General features: G+C 49.0%; 1 protein-coding gene across 9 annotated transcripts in view; it reads left to right on the top strand.

Moving 5' to 3' along the window:
* SPTAN1 (spectrin alpha, non-erythrocytic 1) overlaps positions 1–23,320 on the top strand; it is a 52,150-nt gene that overhangs the window by 7,356 nt on the left and 21,474 nt on the right. For 5 of the 9 annotated variants that reach the window (XM_072984734.2, XM_072984737.2, XM_072984733.2 and 2 more), the window contains exons 2-25: positions 3,017–3,256; positions 3,395–3,520; positions 6,436–6,576; positions 7,329–7,475; positions 8,609–8,742; positions 9,430–9,574; positions 10,037–10,191; positions 10,936–11,071; positions 11,334–11,435; positions 12,091–12,228; positions 12,435–12,545; positions 13,143–13,220; positions 13,337–13,492; positions 13,824–14,028; positions 14,709–14,890; positions 15,455–15,698; positions 15,876–15,998; positions 17,149–17,366; positions 17,778–17,870; positions 18,007–18,141; positions 18,841–18,989; positions 20,327–20,386; positions 22,170–22,368; positions 22,786–22,890. In XM_072984734.2, the coding sequence (XP_072840835.2) occupies positions 3,020–3,256; positions 3,395–3,520; positions 6,436–6,576; positions 7,329–7,475; positions 8,609–8,742; positions 9,430–9,574; positions 10,037–10,191; positions 10,936–11,071; positions 11,334–11,435; positions 12,091–12,228; positions 12,435–12,545; positions 13,143–13,220; positions 13,337–13,492; positions 13,824–14,028; positions 14,709–14,890; positions 15,455–15,698; positions 15,876–15,998; positions 17,149–17,366; positions 17,778–17,870; positions 18,007–18,141; positions 18,841–18,989; positions 20,327–20,386; positions 22,170–22,368; positions 22,786–22,890 (3,519 nt within the window). In that variant the 5' untranslated portion in view covers positions 3,017–3,019. The remainder of the gene's footprint in view (positions 1–3,016; positions 3,257–3,394; positions 3,521–6,435; positions 6,577–7,328; positions 7,476–8,608; positions 8,743–9,429; positions 9,575–10,036; positions 10,192–10,935; positions 11,072–11,333; positions 11,436–12,090; positions 12,229–12,434; positions 12,546–13,142; positions 13,221–13,336; positions 13,493–13,823; positions 14,029–14,708; positions 14,891–15,454; positions 15,699–15,875; positions 15,999–17,148; positions 17,367–17,777; positions 17,871–18,006; positions 18,142–18,840; positions 18,990–20,326; positions 20,387–22,169; positions 22,369–22,785; positions 22,891–23,320) is intronic. The other 4 variants (XM_072984739.2, XM_078382679.1, XM_072984738.2 and 1 more) reach the window with 1 other exon arrangement.

Here is a 23,320-nt window from a genome sequence, read left to right as displayed (position 1 = left end):
ATGATGATGGTGTGTGTGTGTGTGTGTGTGTGAGAGAGAGAGAGCACGGCAGAGCCAGGGACAAAGTCCGTTATTCCACAGCAAGGTTAAATCCAGGTCCCTCTGGATTTAAAACAAGCCTAAATCCAGGTGCCTCTGGATTTTAAAACATTCTGTTGTTGGAAAACAGTCACAATTCTGCTTCCAGATCTTCTGTCGCTTTTGCATGACTGGCTCTTGTCCTTTTGGCGGCAGGAGGCCGGCTGCGTTTTAGCTGCATCATGAAAAACCAGCAGAGAACAGGTTGAGAAGCCGTTCTTTACGTTGAGACAGAACCTCTGCAGTTGCGGGCACGAGAAGGCTGAATGCAGATGGCATCTCCTCTCTGCAGTCTCTGCCGCGGTTGGCGCTTCGTGATTATGTCTCCCCACGAGCGCCACTCACGTTTTTGGCAGGACATAGACTGGCTAACGTCAGCGTGTGTGTATGCTGTATTCTCTTTCCTTTTCCTGTAGGAAAGAACAGACCATTATTGCTTTTTCGAGGCATTTCCTTGCCTCCTCCCTCCAATTGACTTGCTCTACTTACTGTAGTTACAAAGAGAGCCTTTTATTTCTCTAAATTCCAGTTAAAGGGCAGGCCGGGTTGTGTGACTGGAATAACAAGAAGGGGGTTTGTTTAACCCAGTGGATCCTGAAATACATTTGAAGGGGACCGCAACGTGGATTTATCCGAAGAACTGGGGACACAGGTGCAATGGCAAGGCTGTGGGAGACTCACACATCGGCTTAGAAGAAGAGGGAATAAATGTCTTGTTCCGTCAGATGGAATGAATTATTGGAGAATAACCAGGAGCCAACATAATACAGGCAAGAAAAGGTGCCTGCTTCCACCACTGCTCCACCTCACTCTGCTGCAGTTTTGTAAAGACGTGATTGCAATCATGGAGTAAATTCACTTGTAGCAATTAGTCATCTGTATTTAGCACACTGCTACATATTTTGTCGGATGAGGCTGAAACTGACAAGGGACAGGAGCCTGTGGTTTCTCTTGAGATACCACCATGAGGCTGAACAGAATTTATGGCTAAATCATTTTGTCTTATACCTCACTCAAGTGTTCCTTCAGATTAACATCTAATTGCCTGTAAGAAATAAGCAGATGGGGGGGGGCTTTGTGGATTGTACATTCTCCGGTGATAGATCACTGAAAATATTGATTCATCATTTAAGGCCACAGAATTTGTCCTCACCCCCCTACACACACACCACACCTTCCTAAAATACCGCAATGCAGCTGGCTTTGAAAGTTCACAGGAATAACAGCTGCTGTGGGCTGAAATCCACCGTCCTTTGGCAGGGCATGATTTATGCTGGGCAAGAGCCCTGGAATGTGTGGATTCACCCCCCCCCCCCCGTGTGGCATGTGCTCTCTCTCTTTCTCTTCTGCCTGTCCCCTTTCCAGAGGCCAGGAAGAGACAGAAGGCTAAGAGAATCCTGTGCGTAGCCAGTATTTCCCCACTTTTGAGGGTTTTGGAATCGGTTGCGTGCGTGCAGATCGCTTGCGCAGTCTCGACAAGTGGATGGGAAGCCATCAAAACCGCAGCTGTATTGGTTGCAGCCCCTCTTTCTCACCAAATGACAGGGAAGAATTTGTTTCCCAGAATGAACATTCGCACTTGGAGACAGCAGTTGGTTAAAAAAGCATTTAAAACACTTCATTGGAAGGGCTGTTTGATCCATCAGCAAGCCTCAGACTTGCTGTGGAATATGAATTTATTCCACAGGTCACGGGTACTGTTTCTTAACTGTCCTCGAGTAAACATACTGAGAACACGAGTCATTATGTCTTTAGAAATAACTCGTAAGTGGCTGGCATCCAAAGTCCCCACATAGCTAACTAACTCTCTATACCCCAACCAGACTTTGGATTTTTGTTTCCTCAAGGATGCAGTCCCCTGCTGCTTAGCAGAAAATGGTTTTTAACAACGGTCTGTCATGCAGCGTGGAAGTAAAAAGCAAAAAAGATCACTAGAATTGCATTCCAAAGGTAAAGCAGATCCACCTCTGTTGGTTTTAGCCAGTACACTTTTTATTTTCTTCTAAAACGAAAGCAACTCCACAGCAAACGGCGGAGAAACATGCTGAATCTAGAAGATTATGGCCTTGGTAGTACTTAAGTGTATGAAATATCAATAAATTAAATGTAACTTCAGCATGTTTACTTTAGAAGTCATCTGGATGACAGGGCAGTTTGTTTTCTGGGTAAGTGCCCCTAAGATCATCATGTCCACAGTCCATCTGTAAGCAGTACTGTTAAGGCCCTAGGCTTCCATTTCATGTTAGGGTGATGAAAAGCTTTCAAGCGTGTCAGTAGACTGGGTGGGGCTGCTTTTCTCCAGTGATTTCCGCCCCCCCCCCCCCGCAAGCTCCAGTCTCTCCAGGAGATGATTTGGAGACCACTTGTCTGTGCAGGCTGATGGTGGCTGACTTTTGCCGCACTGCAGCAGCGTAACTGGGTCTGCCAAGGTGTTGCCTGCCCTTCACCTTGTGTGTTGCGTTCTGTGCTGATTTCTAACAGGGAGGCAGGTTTTTGAAGAAGTGGACAACTCTTGGGTTGATTTGGGGGAGCCCTGCTGAACCAGAGAAAGAAATTGCTCTATACCAAGTCAGCTCCTGGGTCTGTCAAGCTGGGGGGGGGTTAGGCACCTGTGCTCTGCTGCTCCCCCCCCCAATCTGCCCTCAACCACATAGCCTATGGTAGGATGTTGTGGGGGTGGCAGAGCAAAAACGCTTGGAGGAACACCATAGGTCTTCCCGCATGGTGCTTGATATGCCGAACGGCCGTCTCAGTAAGGAGTCTGCTGAGTCATTCCACCTAATTTCTTTTCCCCACTTGGGATGCCAGGAAGTGAAATCAGTTGCATGTCAAGCATGGTGTTTTCCACTGGTCTGTGGCGTGAACCTTCCTCGCCTGGTCTCCTGTCACTTGCACCCTGTCTTAACAGTGCTAACCGCCAGTGCTTTTGGATTTTCAGAGAATGGACCCCACCGGTGTAAAAGTGCTGGAAACGGCCGAGGATATTCAAGAGAGACGTCAGCAGGTTCTAGACCGGTACCACCGCTTCAAGGAGCTTTCGACTCTGAGACGACAAAAGCTTGAAGATTCCTACAGGTTCCAGTTCTTCCAGCGGGATGCGGATGAGCTGGAAAAATGGATCCAGGAAAAGCTCCAGATTGCGTCTGATGAAAATTACAAGGACCCAACTAATCTGCAGGTGGGGGTCATGGGCCATATGATTGTAAGAGGATGATGATAGTTTGGGATTGCTGCCTGAAGAGGGGACTGGATGTCTGGGCGAGGCAGCAGAGGGCCTACCCTGTAGCTCATCTGTTTTGAATCTCCCTTTTTTCAGGGGAAGCTGCAGAAACACCAAGCCTTTGAAGCTGAAGTGCAAGCCAACGCGGGGGCCATCGTTAAACTGGACGAGACAGGAAACCAGATGATTACCGAAGGGCATTTTGCCTCTGAAACCATAAGAGTGAGTGTTGGAAGTCTTCACTTTCTATCGGACTTTTCTGTCAGTAAAAGCTGTCTTCCATCAAATTAGATGGTGCAAATCAGTGTAGTTAATAAATGGCTTATAATGTGAAATAGTTGAGTGCGACAGTAACAATCGTGGGCATTCTTGGTGGTCTCCAGATGTTCCTGGACTGCAGCTCCTTTTGGCGACAGACCGCATAGCTGGGATCAAGGTGATGCAGCCCAGCAGTATTTAAAGAAGTTGAGTAGGGCTCTAGCAGAAAAATATTAAAACCAGCCCCAGGTTCTGAAATGTAGTGTGTTAAGAATGTAAAGAACAATCCGTTTGGCCAGGTTATGATCCAGAGGGGCGCTTCATCACCAAAGAATGAGCCTGATAAGGTAACTTAAGATCATAGTACAATCATCAGATCCTGGCCGTGAAAGCCTTCGAGAATACATTTAACTTAAGATCAGTTCCTCTAGTCTTAAATATTTCTGCTCTTAGATCTTTGGTATTCTAGTTTATTATAACCTATAGGCAATGTAGCTATATGATATATATGATATATATGATACCAAGCCATTAAATGTAAGACAATTGGTCAGAATCAGAGCAAATTCTATGATGGGGTAGATGGATGCATTTACAGATTCTATCCATCAGTAAAATCACAAAATATCTCAAAATGTGATGAACGATGACCTCTGCTTGTAGATGCTGGTTTTGCTTTGGGTTCTGTTTGCAGTGGTAACATCTCTGTGTGTCTTAATGGTTCAGTCTTTCACGCCATACAGGACCGCTCAGCGCCCCATAGTCACTACCACCCAAGTGGGGGCCCACATACGAGTAGGTGGATTGCTCAGTGTTGGGTGCTGTTTTTGTACTCTTCCCCCCTCCTCCCTTTCCTTTGAATGCTTCCTATCATTTCCCCTTCATGGTTGATGCTTTTATAGTTTGAGAAATGCACTCCCATGTTGCAAAACACACACACACACACAAAGCTGCTGCAGAAAATGGTTTCCCTGTTGAGTGTCCTCCACCATTCTCCTGATAATTAGGTGTTTGTTCAGGTACTGCAGGAAATTTCTGTTCTGCCTTGTAATCCCCGGAGATTAATACCCCAGATTGAAAACACGAAAGTACAAAATACTAATTGAATCCTCAAAACCACCACGTAGATAGGCACCCAGTGACTGGGTCAGTTTAAAAATACCTGAAACTGTGGCAGAAGGCTTAACACTGAAACAGATTAAACAGGGTAGTGAAGTAAAATAGTATTTTTTCTTCCGTGTTCTCCATATTTTCCTTATACAAGTGGGCACAGTGATGATGTCAGAATAGAGGGAATATTTTGGTGCTGTACACATTTTACAAAGCTCGTCCATTTTTAGCAGTAGCTCCACATTTGCTTGATCGGTTGCCCTCTCAGGTTGTGTGAACTCTTTCCTCTCTGCTTTTTAAAAAATGGCTCATAAGAGGATTGGAGATTCCCCCCTCCCCACCCTTGAATGAGCATCCACCCCAGAGGGAGCCTTACCAGCCTCTTGAGCTTGACTTTCAAGTTGCTGTAACTGATGATTGCAGCACAAGGAATGCTGGGTGGAGCCGAGATCACCTTGTTTTTTCCAAGTGTGCACTTTCGTGGTGGTGTGTCTTTTCTCCTTGCTCTGCTGGTTGGCACAAGAGTTTCTGCACTCTTCCAGTATCTTCGTTTGACTAGAAAGAAATCCTGTGTTTCGACTGAATTGCTGCTTTGTACATTTCAGAGGTTTCCCCTCCTGCAGTGAACGTTATCCCACACCTCTCCTGCTGCTTAAAGGTTTATTTGTAACATGATACAGGCAAGACGGAAACATAAAACCTTTTTCTTAGGTTGGCTAATCTAATGGTGTGCTGCAAAAGCTTGATCTGCTCTTTCTGAAGTGTGCCTTTCTGTCAAAAGAAAAACAAGAAGAACTCTTAGCCTTGAGCCTAGGAGGATACTGCGTTACCTGTCCTTTAGTCTGCCTTTTGAAAGAAACTGATAAAAAGAATGGTAAGGGGAAACGCAACCCCTTGCAGCGCCGTGGATACTAATTCGATCATCGCATGAGATTCTGATTCAGATTCCTGTCCAGGGATAAAGCTTGCTGAGCCCTGACTTAGATGGGTCCAGAATTTGGAAAACTTGCTTTTTTAAAAATTTCTTTTGGAGTGTAGCTCCCAGAAGCGTGTAGGCTGTGGGATTCTGGAAATTACAATCCCTCCAAAAGTTACTTTTCAAAGCTCCTTTTTTTTTGGGACAAAGTCCCAGCTCGGATGGTCCCCAAACACAAGAGGTGGGCGGTGACACTCCTTTCCTTTGGAAGAAAGAGCAAAGCAGAAATGGGTGTCCTTCGTTCCAGCTGAAGTCATTTCAAGGAATCGAAATGAAATGAAATGCTTTCAGACCCTAAATGGCTGAAAAATCACTTTGGTTCGTCTGAACCACAGTTCTCCCAAGAGGTTTGTTAGGAAGCTTAGCCTCTTTTCCTTCCTTATGCCGAGGGCTTGTGGTGAATGTATCCCCATATCGTTCCCATGCCGTGTCTTAAGTACTGCCGAGGACTGACCCGTAAGACGCACCCTGTCTCAGAGAAGGTGGTCTGTTGGTTTGCTCTAGCAGCCACACAGAAAGGGACCTCCTCGGGTGTCTTAAAAGGTACATAAGACGAGGAGAGGAGGATCCGTTCGGTGATTACAAAAGCCCAGGGTGATGTGGCCTCAGTCCTATGTGAACGTGGTATGATTCCTTCCCCCACCCGAGGAGTTTTACCTGTGATTGCATTTCCTTTATGAATCAGTGAGTAAGGTTCATAGTTCAGCATTTACTCCATTTTTATTACATAGGTGACTACTGTCAATGTAATTATCCACTTTTTTATTTGTATTTTTTTAAAAAAACGTCCTAGACTCGACTGCAGGAGCTTCACCGGCTCTGGGAGCTGCTCTTGGAGAAGATGAGAGAGAAAGGGGTCAAGCTGCTGCAAGCCCAGAAGCTGGTGCAGTATTTACGAGAGTGTGAAGACGTGATGGACTGGATCAATGACAAGGTAATCCCTGTGCCAGGGAGAGGAGAGGTTGCGACCTCAGAGACAGACACAGAGGCTGCCTGGGTCCCGCGGTATCCCGGGAGACCAGGCGCATCAGAGCGGTCCGGCTCCGGGAGAGAGGAATCTAATGTGCCATATAAAAGGTCCTGCTGTAAAGATAATTAGGTAATAGTGATTGAGGTGATTCATCAGGGTGAAAAAAGAATAGTTCTGCAGATCTGTGACGACATCATAGAAAGTAGGAGAAGGGTTGTGTGTGGGTTTTTTTTTAATGTATCAGAAATATCAAAGGGAAAGTGGGGATATTAGAGCATTGCCAACTTCCTGGGCTGGCATGGAATAAGCATAGGTTTCCTTTTTGAAATGTAAGGGCGTTCCACCCTGTTTTACCATCCTAGAGCCTTAACTCCTCATCAGTGTGCAGTGAATTAATGCCGAAGATTAATGCCACAATTCGGGTCTCGCATAACTGCTTTCCATGTGCTCTCCTTGGCAATTCAGGCGTACTAAAAACCGCTTAACGCTCTTTAAGGATTGTGGTGTCATATTCCAGAGTTCCGAGGCATCGTATTGATATCACAGAGTGAAAAGATGGACTAATTAGACTGTGCCTTACTGGGAGCAAGATCTTATTAACCCATAATAATTAACTGTCAGTGTTTTTGGATTTGAAAAAGGAGCCCATTCCATTCCGAATAGCCACCTGTATGCTGATGATGTGTATCTTAGACCAGTGTCCCTTGGCTTTCTAGGAGGCCATCGTCACCTCAGAAGAGCTGGGCCAAGATCTGGAGCACGTGGAGGTTTTGCAGAAGAAATTTGAGGAGTTCCAGACAGACCTGGCCGCTCACGAGGAGAGAGTAAACGAAGTGAACCAGTTTGCAGGCAAGCTTGTCCAGGTGAGAGCTTTTGTCAGGGTCACGGAGCCTGTCCCGGAGACGGCCTTTTGGGGAGGAGGGGCGGGTGAGGGAAGAGAGTGTTCCTGAGCTCGCATCGATTTACTTGTGTGGTTCCTTGAAAGGACCAAAGCAGATGAAGAGAGTGGGATATAACGATTGAGATCGTTTGTTCCTCCTGCTGGCCAAGGTAGGGGGTCTTTTGGGTATGGGTCACCGCCCGTGATCTCTCCGTGAAGGAATTTTACATCATGGAGTGTTTCTAAAAAAAGACAAATGGTGGTTTGGCGCCAGCGATCTTCACTGGGGAGTGGTTTCGGAGCGATTTGTGGAGTCAGCCTACAGGCAGCAAAAGATCTTTAAGGAGAGGCAGCTCACGGCAGCTTCTTGAAATCCCTCTTGCCGTTTGCATGTGGTACACCTCCAGCAGCGCAATGGGTCCTCCTTCCAGTTTGGGCAGTTTTTGGTCCAGGAGGCAGAACAGCAACGCCCTTTACCTGCCGCCAGAACCATCCCTGACAAGGCGTTTTCCCATCTGCTGTGCCCGTTGTCCGTATTACAACTCCAGGGAGTGACCAAACTGCCAGGCTTCTTCCCAGGCAGAAGGGCCCCTCCTTCTGAAACTTGCAGAGAACCTGGCTTGGCTGTGGCTGCCAGGCCAGGCTCGCCCAGTGGGCTTCATGGATCGGTGGCGACTTAAACCCAGCTCTTATGAGTCCCAGCCCAATACTCCAGTCCTTAAACTTCTCTGTTTTTCCCATGTTCCGTGGAAAATCAGTTATTTTTCCTGAATTGTGAGAAACCCGAGGCTGAGATGGAGAACGGTGACTCTTCAGAGGCTGAGCTGCTGATCCCCGCTAGGCTGGTTGAGGCACATGGGAGTTGTCCACGCATGGAGATCTGGAGGACCAGAGGCTGACCATGTCTGGCTTTAAGAACAAGCAGGATTCTTGGCCACTGAGATGCTTCCTTGCTAATGGTTGGAAGGAACCTTTGTGTTATGCATTAATTGTATGTAGAAATTTTTTTGGTACAGTCGAATTGAGGTGAAAGGGAGCAGAAGCCAAGGAAGGTCTGGAGGAATTTTCAGACAGTGCAGATCTGTCAAAAGAGATGTTCCCCCTTCCCCTTTCTAGGAGCAGCACCCTGAAGAGGAATTGATCAAGTCCAAACAGGATGAAGTCAATGCCAGCTGGCAGCGTCTGAAGGGGCTGTCCCTGCAGAGGCAGGGAAAGCTCTTTGGAGCAGCTGAAGTGCAGCGTTTTAACAGGTAGGGGCTCGGCCTGCTTGTTGGAAAGACCGAAATGATTAGAGACTTGACACGGAATGTTTCTGTATTTAAAGTTGCATACTGTATATGGAACAGTCTCTGTATCCGCTCAGGGTCTTAGTTCACAGCACCTGCTCTGCTTCTCTCCCGATCGGTTGGACCCGGCGGGCTTTCTCTGACTGACTGCTGGAATCCTTTTAACCTAATCCGTCAGGAACCAAACTGGGAGCCTTTTGTGCATGCAGAATTCGCAGCTCACTACCTGGGGGCCTGGGGCTGAGCTTGCAGCTCTTCCTTAAGCCCTGAACTCTTAGCCACTAAGTCATTTCTCACGTCTTCTCTTCACGCTAGTGGTGTCATGCAAGACTCACTCGCTCTATCAGAGTTTAGCACCATCTCCTGTTTGCCTTTTTTTGGCAATAGTGTCCCTTTTGGTCATAAGACTGAGGAGATGGAGCCGAATAAAGCAATGGCTCTTGCAAAGCACAGATCCTGAGTTGCTTGAAATAGAAAAATAATGGCAGATGCAGGTTAGGGTAACATTGGGTGTGTGTTTGCATGCGAGTAGGAGGGAGAGTTTAAGACCAACAGGGAATGTAGGTTTGAAGGCAGGATGTCATTGCCTGCGCTCTCGTTGCCTTGATGGCGAGATGTTTATGCGTTTAAACTGGGATTTCTTTCCCCCAGGGATGTGGATGAGACCATAAGCTGGATTAAAGAGAAGGAGCAGCTGATGGCCTCTGACGATTTTGGCAGAGACCTTGCAGGAGTGCAGGCCTTGCTGCGCAAACATGAAGGCCTGGAAAGGGACCTGGCTGCCCTGGAAGACAAGGTGAGAGGAGGAGGAGGAGGAGGCAGCGGTGTTAGGTCAAGAACGACCACATTCAAGGGCACATGGCAGGAGGCCTGCAAGGATTCCCCCCGTGTTTTCATTTCGGGGATGTTAAAAGGAGCCCTTACAAGATAGAAAACTAAGGTTCCTCTGTGAGTTGTCATAAGGAACATGCTGACAGAGAACAAACAGAGAACCCCACCTTTGTATCAGTTCTTTCTAATTCTGATTCTACAATCCTATTCGTCCTGCTGAACTTGCCTCTTTTAGCTACAGTGGGAGTCTGTATGTTTTTCTTCATCATTGCAACGTTTGCAGACACCATGTTTTCAAGTTCAGCGCAGGTTCAGTAAAATCTGCCCAGTGCTTGATGGTACAGAACTGAAGTTTTCTACTCCCCCCCCAAAGCTGGTTTTAGCTGACCTTGACATTAACTCACCGGCTGCCTCTCTGTGCCTCTAGGTGAAGGCTTTGTGTGCGGAGGCTGACAGGCTACAGCAGTCACACCCTCCCAACGCCTCTCAGATCCATGTGAAACGGGAGGAGCTGATTGCAAACTGGGAGCAAATTCGCACTCGAGCAGCTGAGAGGCATGCTCGCCTGAATGACTCCTACAGGTAAGAATGCAGTCTTCCTTTAGAGGGAGTGAGGCAACTGGAAAAGATTCCTGATAGAGTTTCCTAATTTGGGGTGTGTGCGTGGGGGGGGGGAGCATGTGTGGTACATTTTGTTTCCAAAGTAAATAATTTCATCAGCATCTTAGCAGAGGAGGAAAAGAGGCTTATCCTGTCATCGGCAACAGGACAAGTTTTCTAATGATTTTGTTCCTGTGCCATTCCTTTAATCCAGGGTGAGAACCCACAAGTTGCAGTCTCGCCCCTTGTGGGTTGTGGTTTCCCAGGGGGAGAAATGAAAATAGATTGTGGTGTGTCCTTGGAGGCCAGATGTTGAGCCACATTAATAAGGGATGGCTAAAACAAGTCCAGTTGCTCCCCACTCCATCTCCATACACCTCAAAAACAGCTTTTTTGAAAGCTTTCCTCTTGGGCTGCTAGACATTCCAGGGCTGCCTTCCAGAAATGGCTGACTGGAGCCAGTTCTGAGGAGAAGACAGGAGCAGGAGGCATTAAGCGGGAGAAGTTGGGATATAAAGCACAGGGGCCGCTAGGAGGAAACTGTGATGCTGCAGCAACCTTGCAGAGACAATGATGGTGGGTGGAGAGAGGCCAGGGTTTCAAACTTGGCAAAGTGAAAAGGGGCCGCGTGGTCTGAGAGGCAGGGAAGAGTGTTGTTTCTGCGCCACATGCCCTGGGCTTGCCACTTCTGCCACCCCCTCTCCTTTCTCTCTTTCCATCCCAAAGATTGCAGCGATTCCTCGCAGACTTTCGGGACCTCACTAGCTGGGTGACTGAAATGAAGGCTCTGATCAACGCCGATGAACTCGCCAATGACGTGGCAGGAGCCGAAGCCCTGCTAGACAGGCATCAGGAACATAAGGTAACGGGACCGAAGGAGGGGGTCACCTCTGGCCGAGTCGGCGGTTGGCCCCCTTGCTTGGTGGCAGCAACACGTCCGTTTCTCTGGGTCCCTTCTCTGCCTAAATGATTCAGTTTCTGTATTTGAGCTGGAGTGGGTTGGGGGGGCCTCTGTCATGTTTTTATTGTATTTGATAGTGTGGTTTTAAAGTGGTGGCATTACTATTTGGGAAAGTGATTTTTTCTCTCTCTCTTTTTCCCCCCTTTCTTTTCTTTTGTCTCAGGGAGAAATTGATGCCCACGAAGACAGTTTTAAAGCCGCAGACGAGTCTGGCCAGGCTTTGCTCACTGCCGGTCATTATGCTTCAGATGAAGTTAAAGAGAAGGTAAGGGTGATTTGCAAGGCCGTGAGAAATGGAAAATGGTATCTGTTTTGAGGCCGTTCGACCCATTGCCTGTTAATTTGCCTCCCCTTGTTATTAAATTGGCACCCTCTGTAGTCAAAGTGCATGGATGTGTTGCTAGTGAAACAGCAAATAGGCAGGAGCAGAGGGGGGGCCCTGCTTTTTCAGTTTCCTTTTCTCTGTGCAAAGGTATCAAGAAAGAGAAATCTGTCTTGTCAAAGGTAGGGAAGAGTCTTGCAGCCATCAGGCAGAAATGAGAGAAGTCGCCTTTGTGGGCCCCTCCAGCCCGGCAAACCTCCGCTTCGATAGGTGGCCATTGTCCACAATCACACAAAGAGAGATGGACTTCTCTGTTCTGAAAACTTCCCACACTGTTCTTCTCCCCCTGGAAGGACTTTTGTTTTTGATGTGTGCCTTCTGGGCCTGAGAGATGGGCCCCCTCCTCGAGGGGTTTAGAAACCTGTGGAGCCATAGAGGCCAAAGCAGCGACCTTTAGGAAGGGTGGGCGTGATGTGGCCTGCTGTGTCTTGCCCAGTGAGCAGGGTTTCGCAGAACTGGCGTACAGATGCCTTGAGCGATGGATCCCGTTGCTCCAAGAACCGACCCCACACGTACACACACCTCCTTTCTCCTTCAGCTGAACATCCTTTCCAGCGAAAGAACTGCCCTTCTGGAATTGTGGGAGCTTCGCCGGCAGCAGTACGAACAGTGCATGGACCTGCAGCTTTTCTACCGAGACACCGAGCAGGTTGACAACTGGATGAGCAAACAAGAAGTAAGTGTCTTGGACTTTGGATCCAGCCTGCTCTCGGAGTTGGAATGGTATGGCTGCCTCTACATCTTGTAGTGGTGCCTTCCCTAGAAAAGAAACGTTTGTGTGTGTATTTTTTCTGTTGTGCCTTCTGAATATTTGGACATTCAGTCTCACTGGATGACCTCCGTCAGTTTCCTGACGCGCTCTGCCTCTGTTGCGCCTCTTAGGCTTTCTTGCTGAATGAAGACCTTGGGGATTCTCTGGACAGTGTGGAAGCCCTGCTGAAGAAGCACGAGGACTTTGAGAAGTCCCTCAGTGCCCAAGAAGAGAAAATCACCGTAAGTCCTGGGCTGTTGGTTGTTTGGCTTTTTTCGTGTGGGGCAGAGAAACCCATATTTTCAGGAGGAACCAGCTTTCTTTAAGAGTCCTCTTTGCTGGTTCAGTTACTGGACGGCTGCCTTTTGTGGGTTCCACATCATTAAAACCCTCTGGAAATAACCTACTGAAATTATCAGTGTTGACTCGGGACATTTCCAAAATATACTATTGTGCACTTGCTTCTGAAAAAATAGGACAAGGCCACCCTGCTTCATAGTATACATTGGACTGCTCTTCACACCCCCATGAGTACAATCAGTGGAGGAGAAACCTACCAGACATTTATGTCCCTACGCGGTTGGGTTGGCCTTTATGATTCTTAATTCCTCAGCCTTACTGTTTTGATTCCTATGCTTCCTGCCTTCTGGAAGTCTTTCTTTGTTCTTCAGGACGTTTAATGCCAGAAAGGTTGACATAACAGAGAGATTAGGACTGGGGTTGATCCATTTCATTGGTTAGGGAGTTCCAGACATTTACTAGATTTGTAACCAGATCCAAAAACCTTCCTTTCATTTCCAGTAAATGAGAATATTTTTTTTTTGCTTCTTTTCTTAAAGGCCCTGGATGAATTTGCTACAAAACTGATACAGAATAACCATTATGCTAAGGAAGATGTGGCCACGCGCCGGGATGCTGTGAGTTGCGGGTTCTTGCTTTGCTTTCTGTCGTTTGACGGAAAGCTCTGATGTGACGACAGCCGCCATAACAAGAAGAAATCCTAAGCAAAGGATCTGCCTTCTCATTCTTTCAGCTCTTGAGCCGCCGCAACGCTTTGCACGAGCGAGCCATGTATCGCCGGGCTCAGCTGGCAGATTCCTTCCACCTGCAGCAGTTCTTCAGAGACTCGGACGAGCTGAAAAGCTGGGTCAATGAAAAGATGAAAACTGCCACCGACGAGGCCTATAAGGTGCGACCGTCATCATGCCAGTTTCGGACTGGGCTTGTCTTTGTGTGTAATCCTCTTATCTTGAAGAGATAAAGGCCGCTAAAGCATGCTTTGCCCTTGCCCCTCCAGCAGGTGGTTCTGTGGTGGTTGAGTGACTCAAGTCTGTCCACCCCAGTTCAGATCCCCCGTAGAGTGTGGACAAGAAAAGCATCATTGTGCTAAACACCCAAGTACTATTTGCTATAAATGTCTGATTTGACATTTTCTGTGCGTTCTGTTAAGCCCAATTCTTGATGCTTAAGATCCGGTTAGTGCCAAGCCTGCAATGTGTCGGGTGTCGTTCTGCCTCTAGGATCCATCCAACCTTCAGGGAAAAGTTCAGAAACACCAGGCCTTTGAAGCTGAGCTCTCGGCAAACCAAAGCCGCATCGATGCCCTGGAGCAGGCCGGGCAGAAGTTGATTGATGTCAAACATTACGCCTCGGACGAGGTGGCCACTCGCATGAATGAGGTCATCAACTTGTGGAAGAAGCTTCTGGAAGCTACCGAACTGAAAGGTAAGAACGCGTCTGATTCAGAAAGAAGCATGTAGAATCGCAGAGTTGGAAGAGACCACAGGGGCCATTGAATCCAACCCCTGGCCATGCGGGAACTCCATCAAAGCATTCCCGACAGAGGGCCCATCCAGCCTCTGCTTAAAAATCTCCAAAGGAGGAGACTCCACCACACTCCGAGGCAGCCTATTCCACTGCCAGCCAGCTCTGAGGAATTTCTTCCTGAGATTCAAGTGGAATCTCTCTTCCTGTAGTTTGAAACTATTGCTCCTTGTCCTAGTGTCTGGAGCTGTGGAAAACAAGTCTCTCCCTTCCTTGACATGACATCCTTTCAAATATTTAAGAACCCCGTGTTGACTTTTAGTGATGACAGCATTGCTTTCTAAGTAATGCAAACTGTCTGTTTAATGACCCGTTCTAGAATTTTTCCTGGAATTGATGTCAGGCTGACTGGGCAATAATTATTTGAGTCTTCTTTCCCCCCCTTTTTGAAGACAGGGACAACATTTGCCCTCCTCCACTCTGTGGGGACTTCTCGTGCTCTCCAAGAACTCTGAAATATTATTACTAATGGTTCCGAAATTACTTCTGCCAGTACTTACTTTTGTAGAGTAATGTAGAGTAACAGCTGTGTAGAAAGTTAAAAGAATGCAGATTATATTCTCCTTTTCCCCTCGTCTCAGGGATCAAGCTCCGTGAAGCCAACCAGCAGCAGCAGTTCAACCGCAACGTGGAAGACATCGAGCTGTGGCTGTACGAAGTGGAAGGGCACCTGGCTTCCGATGATTATGGCAAGGACCTCACCAACGTTCAGAACCTTCAGAAGAAACATGCTTTACTGGAAGCCGACGTGGCCGCTCATCAGGTGCGAGCCTTCTTCCTTCCCTCTTTCCAATGAGGCCCATGGCCACATCTGTGCTCTCAGCCGTGCAGGAGATGAAAAATAGCTCAGGATAGTTCATCTGTTTTTATTTTCTTCCCTCATGACCTCACTTCCATCTCTTTGGTACGGCGGAATAGAGTAACGGGGAAGACAAAACGTCCGTACCGGTTTAGAGTCCAAACAAACCATGGTTTGCAAAAGTATTTTCAACTCCTGGCTACCGATTCTGCTTTCTCACCCTATTGCAAAGCAGGAGCATCATTTCAGCCTCACTACCTTACCATAGTTATCCCTCTTCCACTGCAGGTTGCTGTGACATCCACATCGGTCCGAGGTGTGTGATGCAGGCCTCAGGGTGTGCCCCTTGCAGCTCAGGGTGCAATGGGGGATTTGCTTTAGGTCCTTTTTCATAATTTGAATAATTAAACCCCCAGCTCCTGCTAGAAAGAAGCTCCAAAGAAGTGGCATCTCTTCAGAATCTAAGGAAAGGGATGTGAAAGAGCTGCTGGTCTGAATACATTTTTTATACCAAGCTGTCTGTTCTAGGACCGCATTGACGGCATCACCATCCAAGCTCGACAGTTCCAGGAGGCAGGACACTTCGATGCGGACAACATCCGAAAGAAGCAGGAGGCTCTGGTGGCCCGCTATGACGCCCTGAAGGAGCCGATGGTGGCCCGCAAGCAGAAGCTGGCAGACTCCCTTCGCCTGCAGCAGCTTTTCCGTGACGTTGAAGATGAAGAAACCTGGATCCGAGAGAAGGAACCCATCGCAGCTTCAACCAACAGAGGTTGGTGTCCTTTGGGGCTCTCTCGTGGACGGGCAGAGCACTTACCCATCTCTGCTTCTGTGGAGAAGACGTTTGACCTTCTAAATGCTATCTGGGGGTCTCTGGATACGAGGTCATTACGCACGTGCTTTTGATGGGAACGACGGGTAACTGCGTCCACTCTGTTCCTTTTTTCAGGCAAGGACCTGATCGGGGTGCAGAACTTGCTGAAAAAACACCAAGCCTTGCAAGCGGAGATCGCAGGCCACGAACCCCGCATTAAAGCAGTCACGCAGAAGGGGAACGGCATGGTGGACGAAGGTGGGCTTCAGGTTTCTTTTCCCATGCCTTTCCAAATTACAGACACGTATATATTAATTGTGTGTGCAGCACTGTGTGTACACTTTTAAAACAACAGCAAAGATTGTTTTGAATGTTTGTCAGTGTTATTGGCCTTGTTTGTCATGCTGATATCACTGGCGAAGTTGGTTCTGTACCTGGTTTCAAAACAAATGCATAATAACTCACAGAGCATGGTTTGTAATTTCATTACATCTCCACAATTGTGCCTGAACAGAGAAAGAAGAATTCAGGATTAGACGAGCAGAACTGGCTGTAACTCTTCATGGTTTGCATTAAATTGACACCGTAATCAGATGTCAAGAAGGCCAGGGAAGCACAAAAGACAATTACGAGTTTACATGGAGAGCCAGAGTAGGTAGATGGTTTAAGTGGAATAAGCAGTACAGTTGGAACGTTTGAGCAGAGATGAATCCTTCAAGGAGAGAAATGGTCAGCCTGCTGTGGCGTTATGACTTCACGGTGATCCTGTGTGCGCCTATGTTTCAAGTGGATACTGAACTGTCTTGACTCTTCATCGTTAATCAGTCTCCGTTTGGAGCCCATAGGAGCCGCGTCCTCTCACTGGAGTTGTTTGCCGTTGTTTCTTGTGTCAGAAACAGCCCTAAATGAATCTGTTTAAAAAAAGAAAGGACCTGCCTCATTCATTGATGTATTTTCTGGCCACAAGGCATTCCACTGACGTCCGCTAAAGGCCTTCTGTTCCTGTTAATAAACGTGTTGGGAAAGGCATGCTGGGCCTTTGAGTGGATGGCGCCCTGGGCCCAAGGCCTTCTTTTACCTCTTTGCAGGAATGCAGGGAGACCTCAGATAGGAAGGACAGAGAGGTTTAGATTCTACTTGTCTTCCCCTGAGCTTCTGTCCGCTCAAGGAAGGGGAGAGGGAGGAGGGTTTCAGGCAGGGCTTGGGCAGAGTGAAGTTCTGGTCCGTGCGGGAGGGGGACACCCTTGTCGGAAGGACCTTCCGTTCCCTCTCTCTCTTTTATGGCTGGCTTGAGACCTTCTCTGGCTTCCTCCGGAGGGAGACGCCTGTCGCACCGAGGGCCAGCGTGAGCTCGGCTCCCTGTCTGATTTCGGAATGGCCTTTGCTTCCCCCCCCCCCCGCCACCCAGGGCACTTTGCCGCTGAGGACGTGAAAGCCAAACTGAACGACCTGAACCAGAAGTGGGAGTCCCTGAAGGCCAAGGCCTCCCAGCGCCGGCAGGACCTGGAAGACTCCCTGCAGGCCCAGCAGTACTTTGCGGACGCCAACGAGGCCGAGTCCTGGATGAGGGAGAAGGAGCCCATTGTGGGCAGCACCGACTACGGGAAGGACGAGGATTCGGCCGAGGTAGCGTCCCTGTGGCTGGGAGTGACGGGTGCCGTCCACTGTGGGAGCGGCGGAGGGAGCCCTCGATGCCGTCCCAAGAAGCCGCCTCGTGTTGGTTGTGGGAGAGGGCAGATTCAGGGAGGCTCTGGTGCGGAGGGTCTGGCTGGCGGAAGGAGGGGGGCAAGACCTGAGGGGGGCACAGGTGGTCAACTGGGAAAAGGGAGGCGCTGGTGCCCCCCTGGGATTGGAGGGCGTGGGGAGGCAAAGAAAGGTGTGAGCGCACCTTGGGGGGAGGCTGACGGTGAAAGGAGGCCTGGGTTTCCGAGGGTGTGAGGGGGGCGGGCTTGCGTCAGCTGCCTTGCCACTCTTGCAGGGTCCCTGGCAATGGACCTTTTACTGGATGTTATTAATGAGTCCTGTTTGCTTTCCTAGGCTCTCCTCAAGAAGCACGAAGCCCTGATGTCAGACCTCTCAGCCTACGGCAGCAGCATCCAGGCCCTGAGGGAGCAGGCCCAGGCGTGCCGGGTAAGGCCATACGCAAGACAAATTCAGGCTGAAAGTTATTCTCGGCACTTTTCCTTCCTACATATTGAAAGGTAGCAGCAAAATAGACTGGGTCTCCCCACAGTGGACCCATGTCTCCCCGTGTCTGTTTTTTCAGCAACAAGTGGCCCCCACAGACGATGAAACTGGCAAAGAATTGGTCCTGGCTCTGTACGATTACCAAGAGAAAAGCCCCCGGGAAGTTACCATGAAGAAAGGAGACATCTTGACTCTGCTGAACAGCACCAACAAGGTACGGTCCTGGTTGTCTGGGCTTTGCAACCAACGTCTCACAATGCAGCAAGTTCAGCAGGAAAACCCCGGTTTGGGTTGCTGTTCATGGTTTCTTTACTTTTCAAGGGGAAAATGCATGGGGAAGGGATGCCAAAGGAGGGCAGAAATCCTGAACCTCTTCGTCTTGTGTACAGTATTTGGTTACTCTGGAACAAGAGAAAGCAAAGGGCCCAGGGCCACCTTGTCCCTTTTTTTGAAACCTTTCTTAAGAAAGGGTGCTTTGGGCCAGTGTGTGGGGGAGATGCATCTCATTCTCGAGGTGGAATTCTCCATTTGGGGGGGGGGCAGTTTTGGGGCAGGTATTGGTTTCCATCACTGCTCTGCAGAGAAGTGAAAGGGATAACCTGAAAGGGTCATCCCACGTTCATGGCTTGAGTTTTAGACAATTAACAACTTTTGCTCTGTGGAAGTACAGCCATCACAGGTAATTGCCTCGCTGTTATTTCCACACGGTCGCTTACTCTGAGATCGGAAGTGAAGTTGAGAGGATCGCCTCCTGGCAGTGGTGCTTTTTCAACTCCAGCTTGTGATCTTCTCCCTTCCAACTCCATAAACACATCTCTGCTTGAAGTAAATTTCTGGAGTGCGATTCCAGGCTAGTGTGTGGCGTAAATGGGAGGAGAAAACAACCCAGCTTGGCTTTCCCTTTGCCCCCTAGGACTGGTGGAAAGTGGAAGTGAATGACCGTCAGGGTTTTGTACCAGCCGCCTACGTGAAGAAGCTGGACCCAGCGCAGTCCGCCTCTCGCGAGAACCTCCTGGATGAGCAAGGCAGCATCGCCTTGCGGCAGGAGCAGATTGACAACCAGTAAGATCAAACTGGCCAGACCACGGGTGTGTGTGTGTGAGCTGGAGAGCTTGTGAAGGGTTGTCATGTTGACCGGCCTTACCAAGGAGTTGAAGGTTGCTGGCTCCTTTTTTCTTTTTCCGTTTTCTTTCTTTCTTTTGCCCCAAGAGATGGTTCCACTGAAAAAGCATACCACCGCCTTTTCTATTCTTTAACAGGTCCATTTTCTTCCTAACTTCAGAAACCTCCTCCTGCTTTTCCATTTTCATGGTTAAAGAGTGTTTTGAAATTGACTACCCCGTGTCTGCTAACTGTGTTTTTTCTGTCTCTTAACCAATCCAGACATTTTGGTCCTAAACACCATGAGTTGTTTGTAATCATGTAACTCCCAGATTTTCTTCGCATGTGATTCTGATTGAGATGCCTTTTTAAAACCAATCTTCCTGATCTGAGGTACAGTGCTGTCCACTTGCAGGGGCCAACCTAGGAACAGTTGGCAGGAGCAGACAGGAAAGAGCTCCTAGCCCCCAGGGCATGGTGTGCATGCGCTAATTTTTTCAAAAAGGGTTTCTAAAACTTGCTGTGGAAATAATAATAATAAAAAATCTTAATTAGCTGCCGCTCCTTGAGTGCATGGCAAAGGAGGAGCTGCTAGGGAAAGGGTATGTGGTGGCATCTTTTCTTTTTTCTCTCTCTCACATAACTGGAAGGGACAGAAGCTGCGCTCTGTTTTGGCGCTTCCCCATTTTTGCTGCCAGTCTTTTGCTCTCATCTGAGGAGCCATCAGTAAACGTGATGAAACGGGTTGGCTCTGCAAGCAGTAGAAACCACGAGCCACGAAATGCTCTGAATAAGGCAAAGCACGGCTGCCTCTTTCCCTTCGACCTAGGGGTGCCCGCTCCCGGACAGAAAGTAGTAGCTTGGTATGGCCAGCCCATAGTATAGATAGCCCCTGACTTATTGAACAGGTTTATAAAGGAAAGGATTGAGGTATTTGGCCTGTGTAATCTGGCCGAACACTTTGCCTTCAGAATATATCTCTCTGTCCTCAGCGAGGCTCAAGGAGGCCCCTTTTGTTCTCATTTTATAGCTGGAGAGCTACGGCTACGCAGTCTGTAGTGCCCCACCAGTGCAAGACCAGAACTGTACTGCTGATGGTTTCCATCCCAATCATTTGCACCCATGCTCTGATCCACTTCCCGTTGCTTGTGTGTCACACCCTTCTTCCTTCCATTTCAAACACCTCCATCCTCCACCGCCCATGATTCCCCGGATGGCACCTCTGCCTTCATTTATTTTCGTTTAATCAGACTAATTTTTGCATGCTTTTTCTGCTGTGCTCCTTCTTGTCTGTGCAGGACGCTCATAACTAAGGAGGTCGGCAGTGTCTCTCTCCGTATGAAACAGGTCGAAGAACTGTGAGTAGGCCAAGCCCTTTGTCAACTGTGCCGTCTCTGAAACAGTCTCGTCTCCTCCTCCTCTTGCCGTTTCCTGTCACTCCCGGTGTTCACCTCGGACAGCAGGGCTCTTAGGAGAAACGGCAGTTTGTTGGGCAGACTTTTAGATGAGATGCTTGGTCAGTTAACAGACACAGTTTGGGTCGGTGTGTAGCCTCTGTTGGTGAAGAAGAAGAGATCGGGAGGGTGCTGTGTCGTCATCCTGGCGGTCTCAAGGCAAAGCTTGTGCAAACTGTATCTCAGCCGTGGTTCCTAAATGTTCCTGGAAGCCCCGGACAGTATGGCCAGGGATTCTGGAACTTGTAGTTTCCCCACAACATGGTTGGCTGTTGCTGACTCTCGTTCTGCTTTTTCTGACCTTCCTGTCTCTTTGGGGCTTCGTTGCCCTGCTTTTTTTCTCCTTCCTTTGCTGACCCTGAGTTGAGTTGGGGTGGTCGAGAGTGGACAGCTGTCCTAGTTTGTACTCCAGCTTCAGGGCATTGCATCCTTGTTCCATGGAATGTCAGTAATGCGGCCGTGGGTTGAATGTGTGAAGCAGTCAGATGTGGCTTTCTGGAATGGAGTGGGAAGTGTACCCATTCTCCCCCCCTGCTCTGGATAAAAGATGGCTCACAGGTTGCCTGTAAAGAAGACGACGACGACATTGGACCATGTCATTGCGGCAAGGAGGCGGATGGGCCTTTTCTGTAATGGTTTCTGTTAAAACAGGTGCAGCTTCCGTTCACTTTGTATGAAGGTGTGTTTGAGCCTACGTCCTCAGAGGAAAGACAGAATGCAGGCGGTGTCAGTCTTTGGGCCTCTGAGAAGCATAAAGTGTTATGCTGATGGGGGGAAGATGAGTATTTCCCTCTTTATCACAAAGTGTTGTGACATGAAGGGGCATGACGGGAAAGCCCCTGGCCCTCTGGGGTTGCTGGGCTGCAGTATCCCATCATCCCTCCCTACCGACTAGGGTGTCTGCTGCTGATGGGATTTGGAAGCCCAAGGCATCTGGAGGGCCACCCGCTCCCCATCCTTGACGTAGATGGTAACATCGGGTGGTGCATGTTACCCATTGCTCTTTGTGCCATGTTGCCTTAGGCTTCTGGGGCGGAGTTCCCATATAACCAGGGATGGGGAACATCAGGCCTTGGGACCGACTGTAGGCCTTGCGGGCTTCCATTCATCCTCTGTGGATGTTCCTCACGAGTTGTGCCCCTTTCTCTGTGGAACTATGGTTTTGTGGTTTTCCAAATCTTGTACCAACCTTTTCCAGGTCTGAAAAGAGTAAAATGCCTCTCCCTGGATCAAGGAAAGTTTGGAGCTAAAATAAGCTACTATGTATGATCACATCTTTTGCTCTTTGTCTTTTTTTTAAGCGGGCTGTGTCCAGCACTAGAATGCAGCCCCTGAGAGTCGCTGCAATGGAATCGGCCCTCGTTCTGAACCACGTTCCCCATCCTTGTGTTATATCGTGCTTGTAGCCGATGGCAGATTGCTTTGCTCCTCCTTCCTCCAGGAGCCTTGCATGCTTGGGATGTCTTGTTTCAAGGCTCTGGCTTCTGCAGTGGGTAGAGTTGTTCAGCGGTTGCAGGTGTCAGGCTCTGTCGAACCCCGTGATTGTCCTTTTAGGCGCTCCTACTCCACCGGTGATGCCAGAGTTTCTCCGTGTTGAACCACTGCCGTGTGTCTGTGTCAGGGTTGAGTGTTCAGGTTGGCAGGGGGGGGTCTCACTGGGCCCTCTCCTGTCCCTCTGTGTCCTTAGGTACCACTCTCTCCTTGAGCTGGGGGAGAAGCGTAAAGCCATGCTGGAGAAGAGCTGCAAGAAGTTCATGCTTTTCCGTGAGGCTAACGAGCTGCAACAGTGGATCAACGAGAAGGAGGCGGCGCTCACCAACGAAGAGGTGGGAGCAGACCTGGAGCAGGTGGAGGTGCTGCAGAAGAAGTTTGATGACTTCCAGAAGGTGAGTTGGAGTGTTGGAGCCTCTGAGCGTTTCTTTCTGTCCCCAGAGGACTGAACAAGAGGAAGGAAAACAGGTGGGCAGCAGTGGCTGTGATGAGGAGGAGGACTGGGGCCATCTTGCCCAGAACTCAGAAGAGTTAGGTTTCAGACAACAACTCCCAGAATCCCCCAGCAGAGATGGCTGGTTATCATGCTGGCTGTGGGATTCTGAGATTCTGCTCGTGCCACCCCTGGCGAGGCTCAGTTGGTTAATTATTTTGTTTATCAGGACGGCGAGGTTCTTCGTGTCTCTCCTTGGCTTTTTACATGTTGTCGTGCCCTTTGAGGGCTTTAGCTGTCACGTGGACACCTACGCAATGCCTCCTTCACAGAACAGAGCCAGTTTTTACGCCAGGGGGGTTTTGTTCCCTTCTTGCAGGATCTGAAAGCCAACGAGTCGCGTCTGAAGGACATAAACAAGGTGGCGAATGACTTGGAGTCCGAAGGCCTCATGGCCGAAGAGGTGCAGGCGGTGCAGCAGCAGGTCCGTTTCTCTTCCCTTCGTGGCTCCTCCCTCTCCCCCTTAGATATTTTGGAAATCTCCCCAATGAATGACTGCTACCCAGCTGCACAGAGGCTTCTCTGGTCGCCCATTGTGGAGCTGCATCGGTTTGTGGGCAGCAAGCTGTCACTTGGGCTGGGTAGCAAAATGAAGAGGAAGGGAAGGAGAAGTGTACAAGTCCAGAAATGCTGAATTAGTGGCGGGCAACATTCCTGTCTCACGGCTGGGGTTCCTGCAGTGCGTCTTGGCAGTGATCCAAATCCATTCCTCTTAGCTGGGGGGATCTTGGTTGCTGTAGATGTAGGAACAGTCCAGGCTGACTTGGGTTAAGTCAGACTGTAGTTCCGGCTAGCCCAGCCTGGTCAGCTCTGACCGGCAGCCGTAGTTCTCCAGGTTCTTAGTCAGGATCCCT

Source organism: Pogona vitticeps, chromosome ZW-PAR (assembly GCF_051106095.1).
Source record: "Pogona vitticeps strain Pit_001003342236 chromosome ZW-PAR, PviZW2.1, whole genome shotgun sequence".
Taxonomy (NCBI): domain Eukaryota; kingdom Metazoa; phylum Chordata; class Lepidosauria; order Squamata; family Agamidae; genus Pogona; species Pogona vitticeps.
The sequence above is the reverse complement of the archived record's forward strand: the minus strand, read 5'-3'. Positions and strand labels throughout refer to the sequence as shown.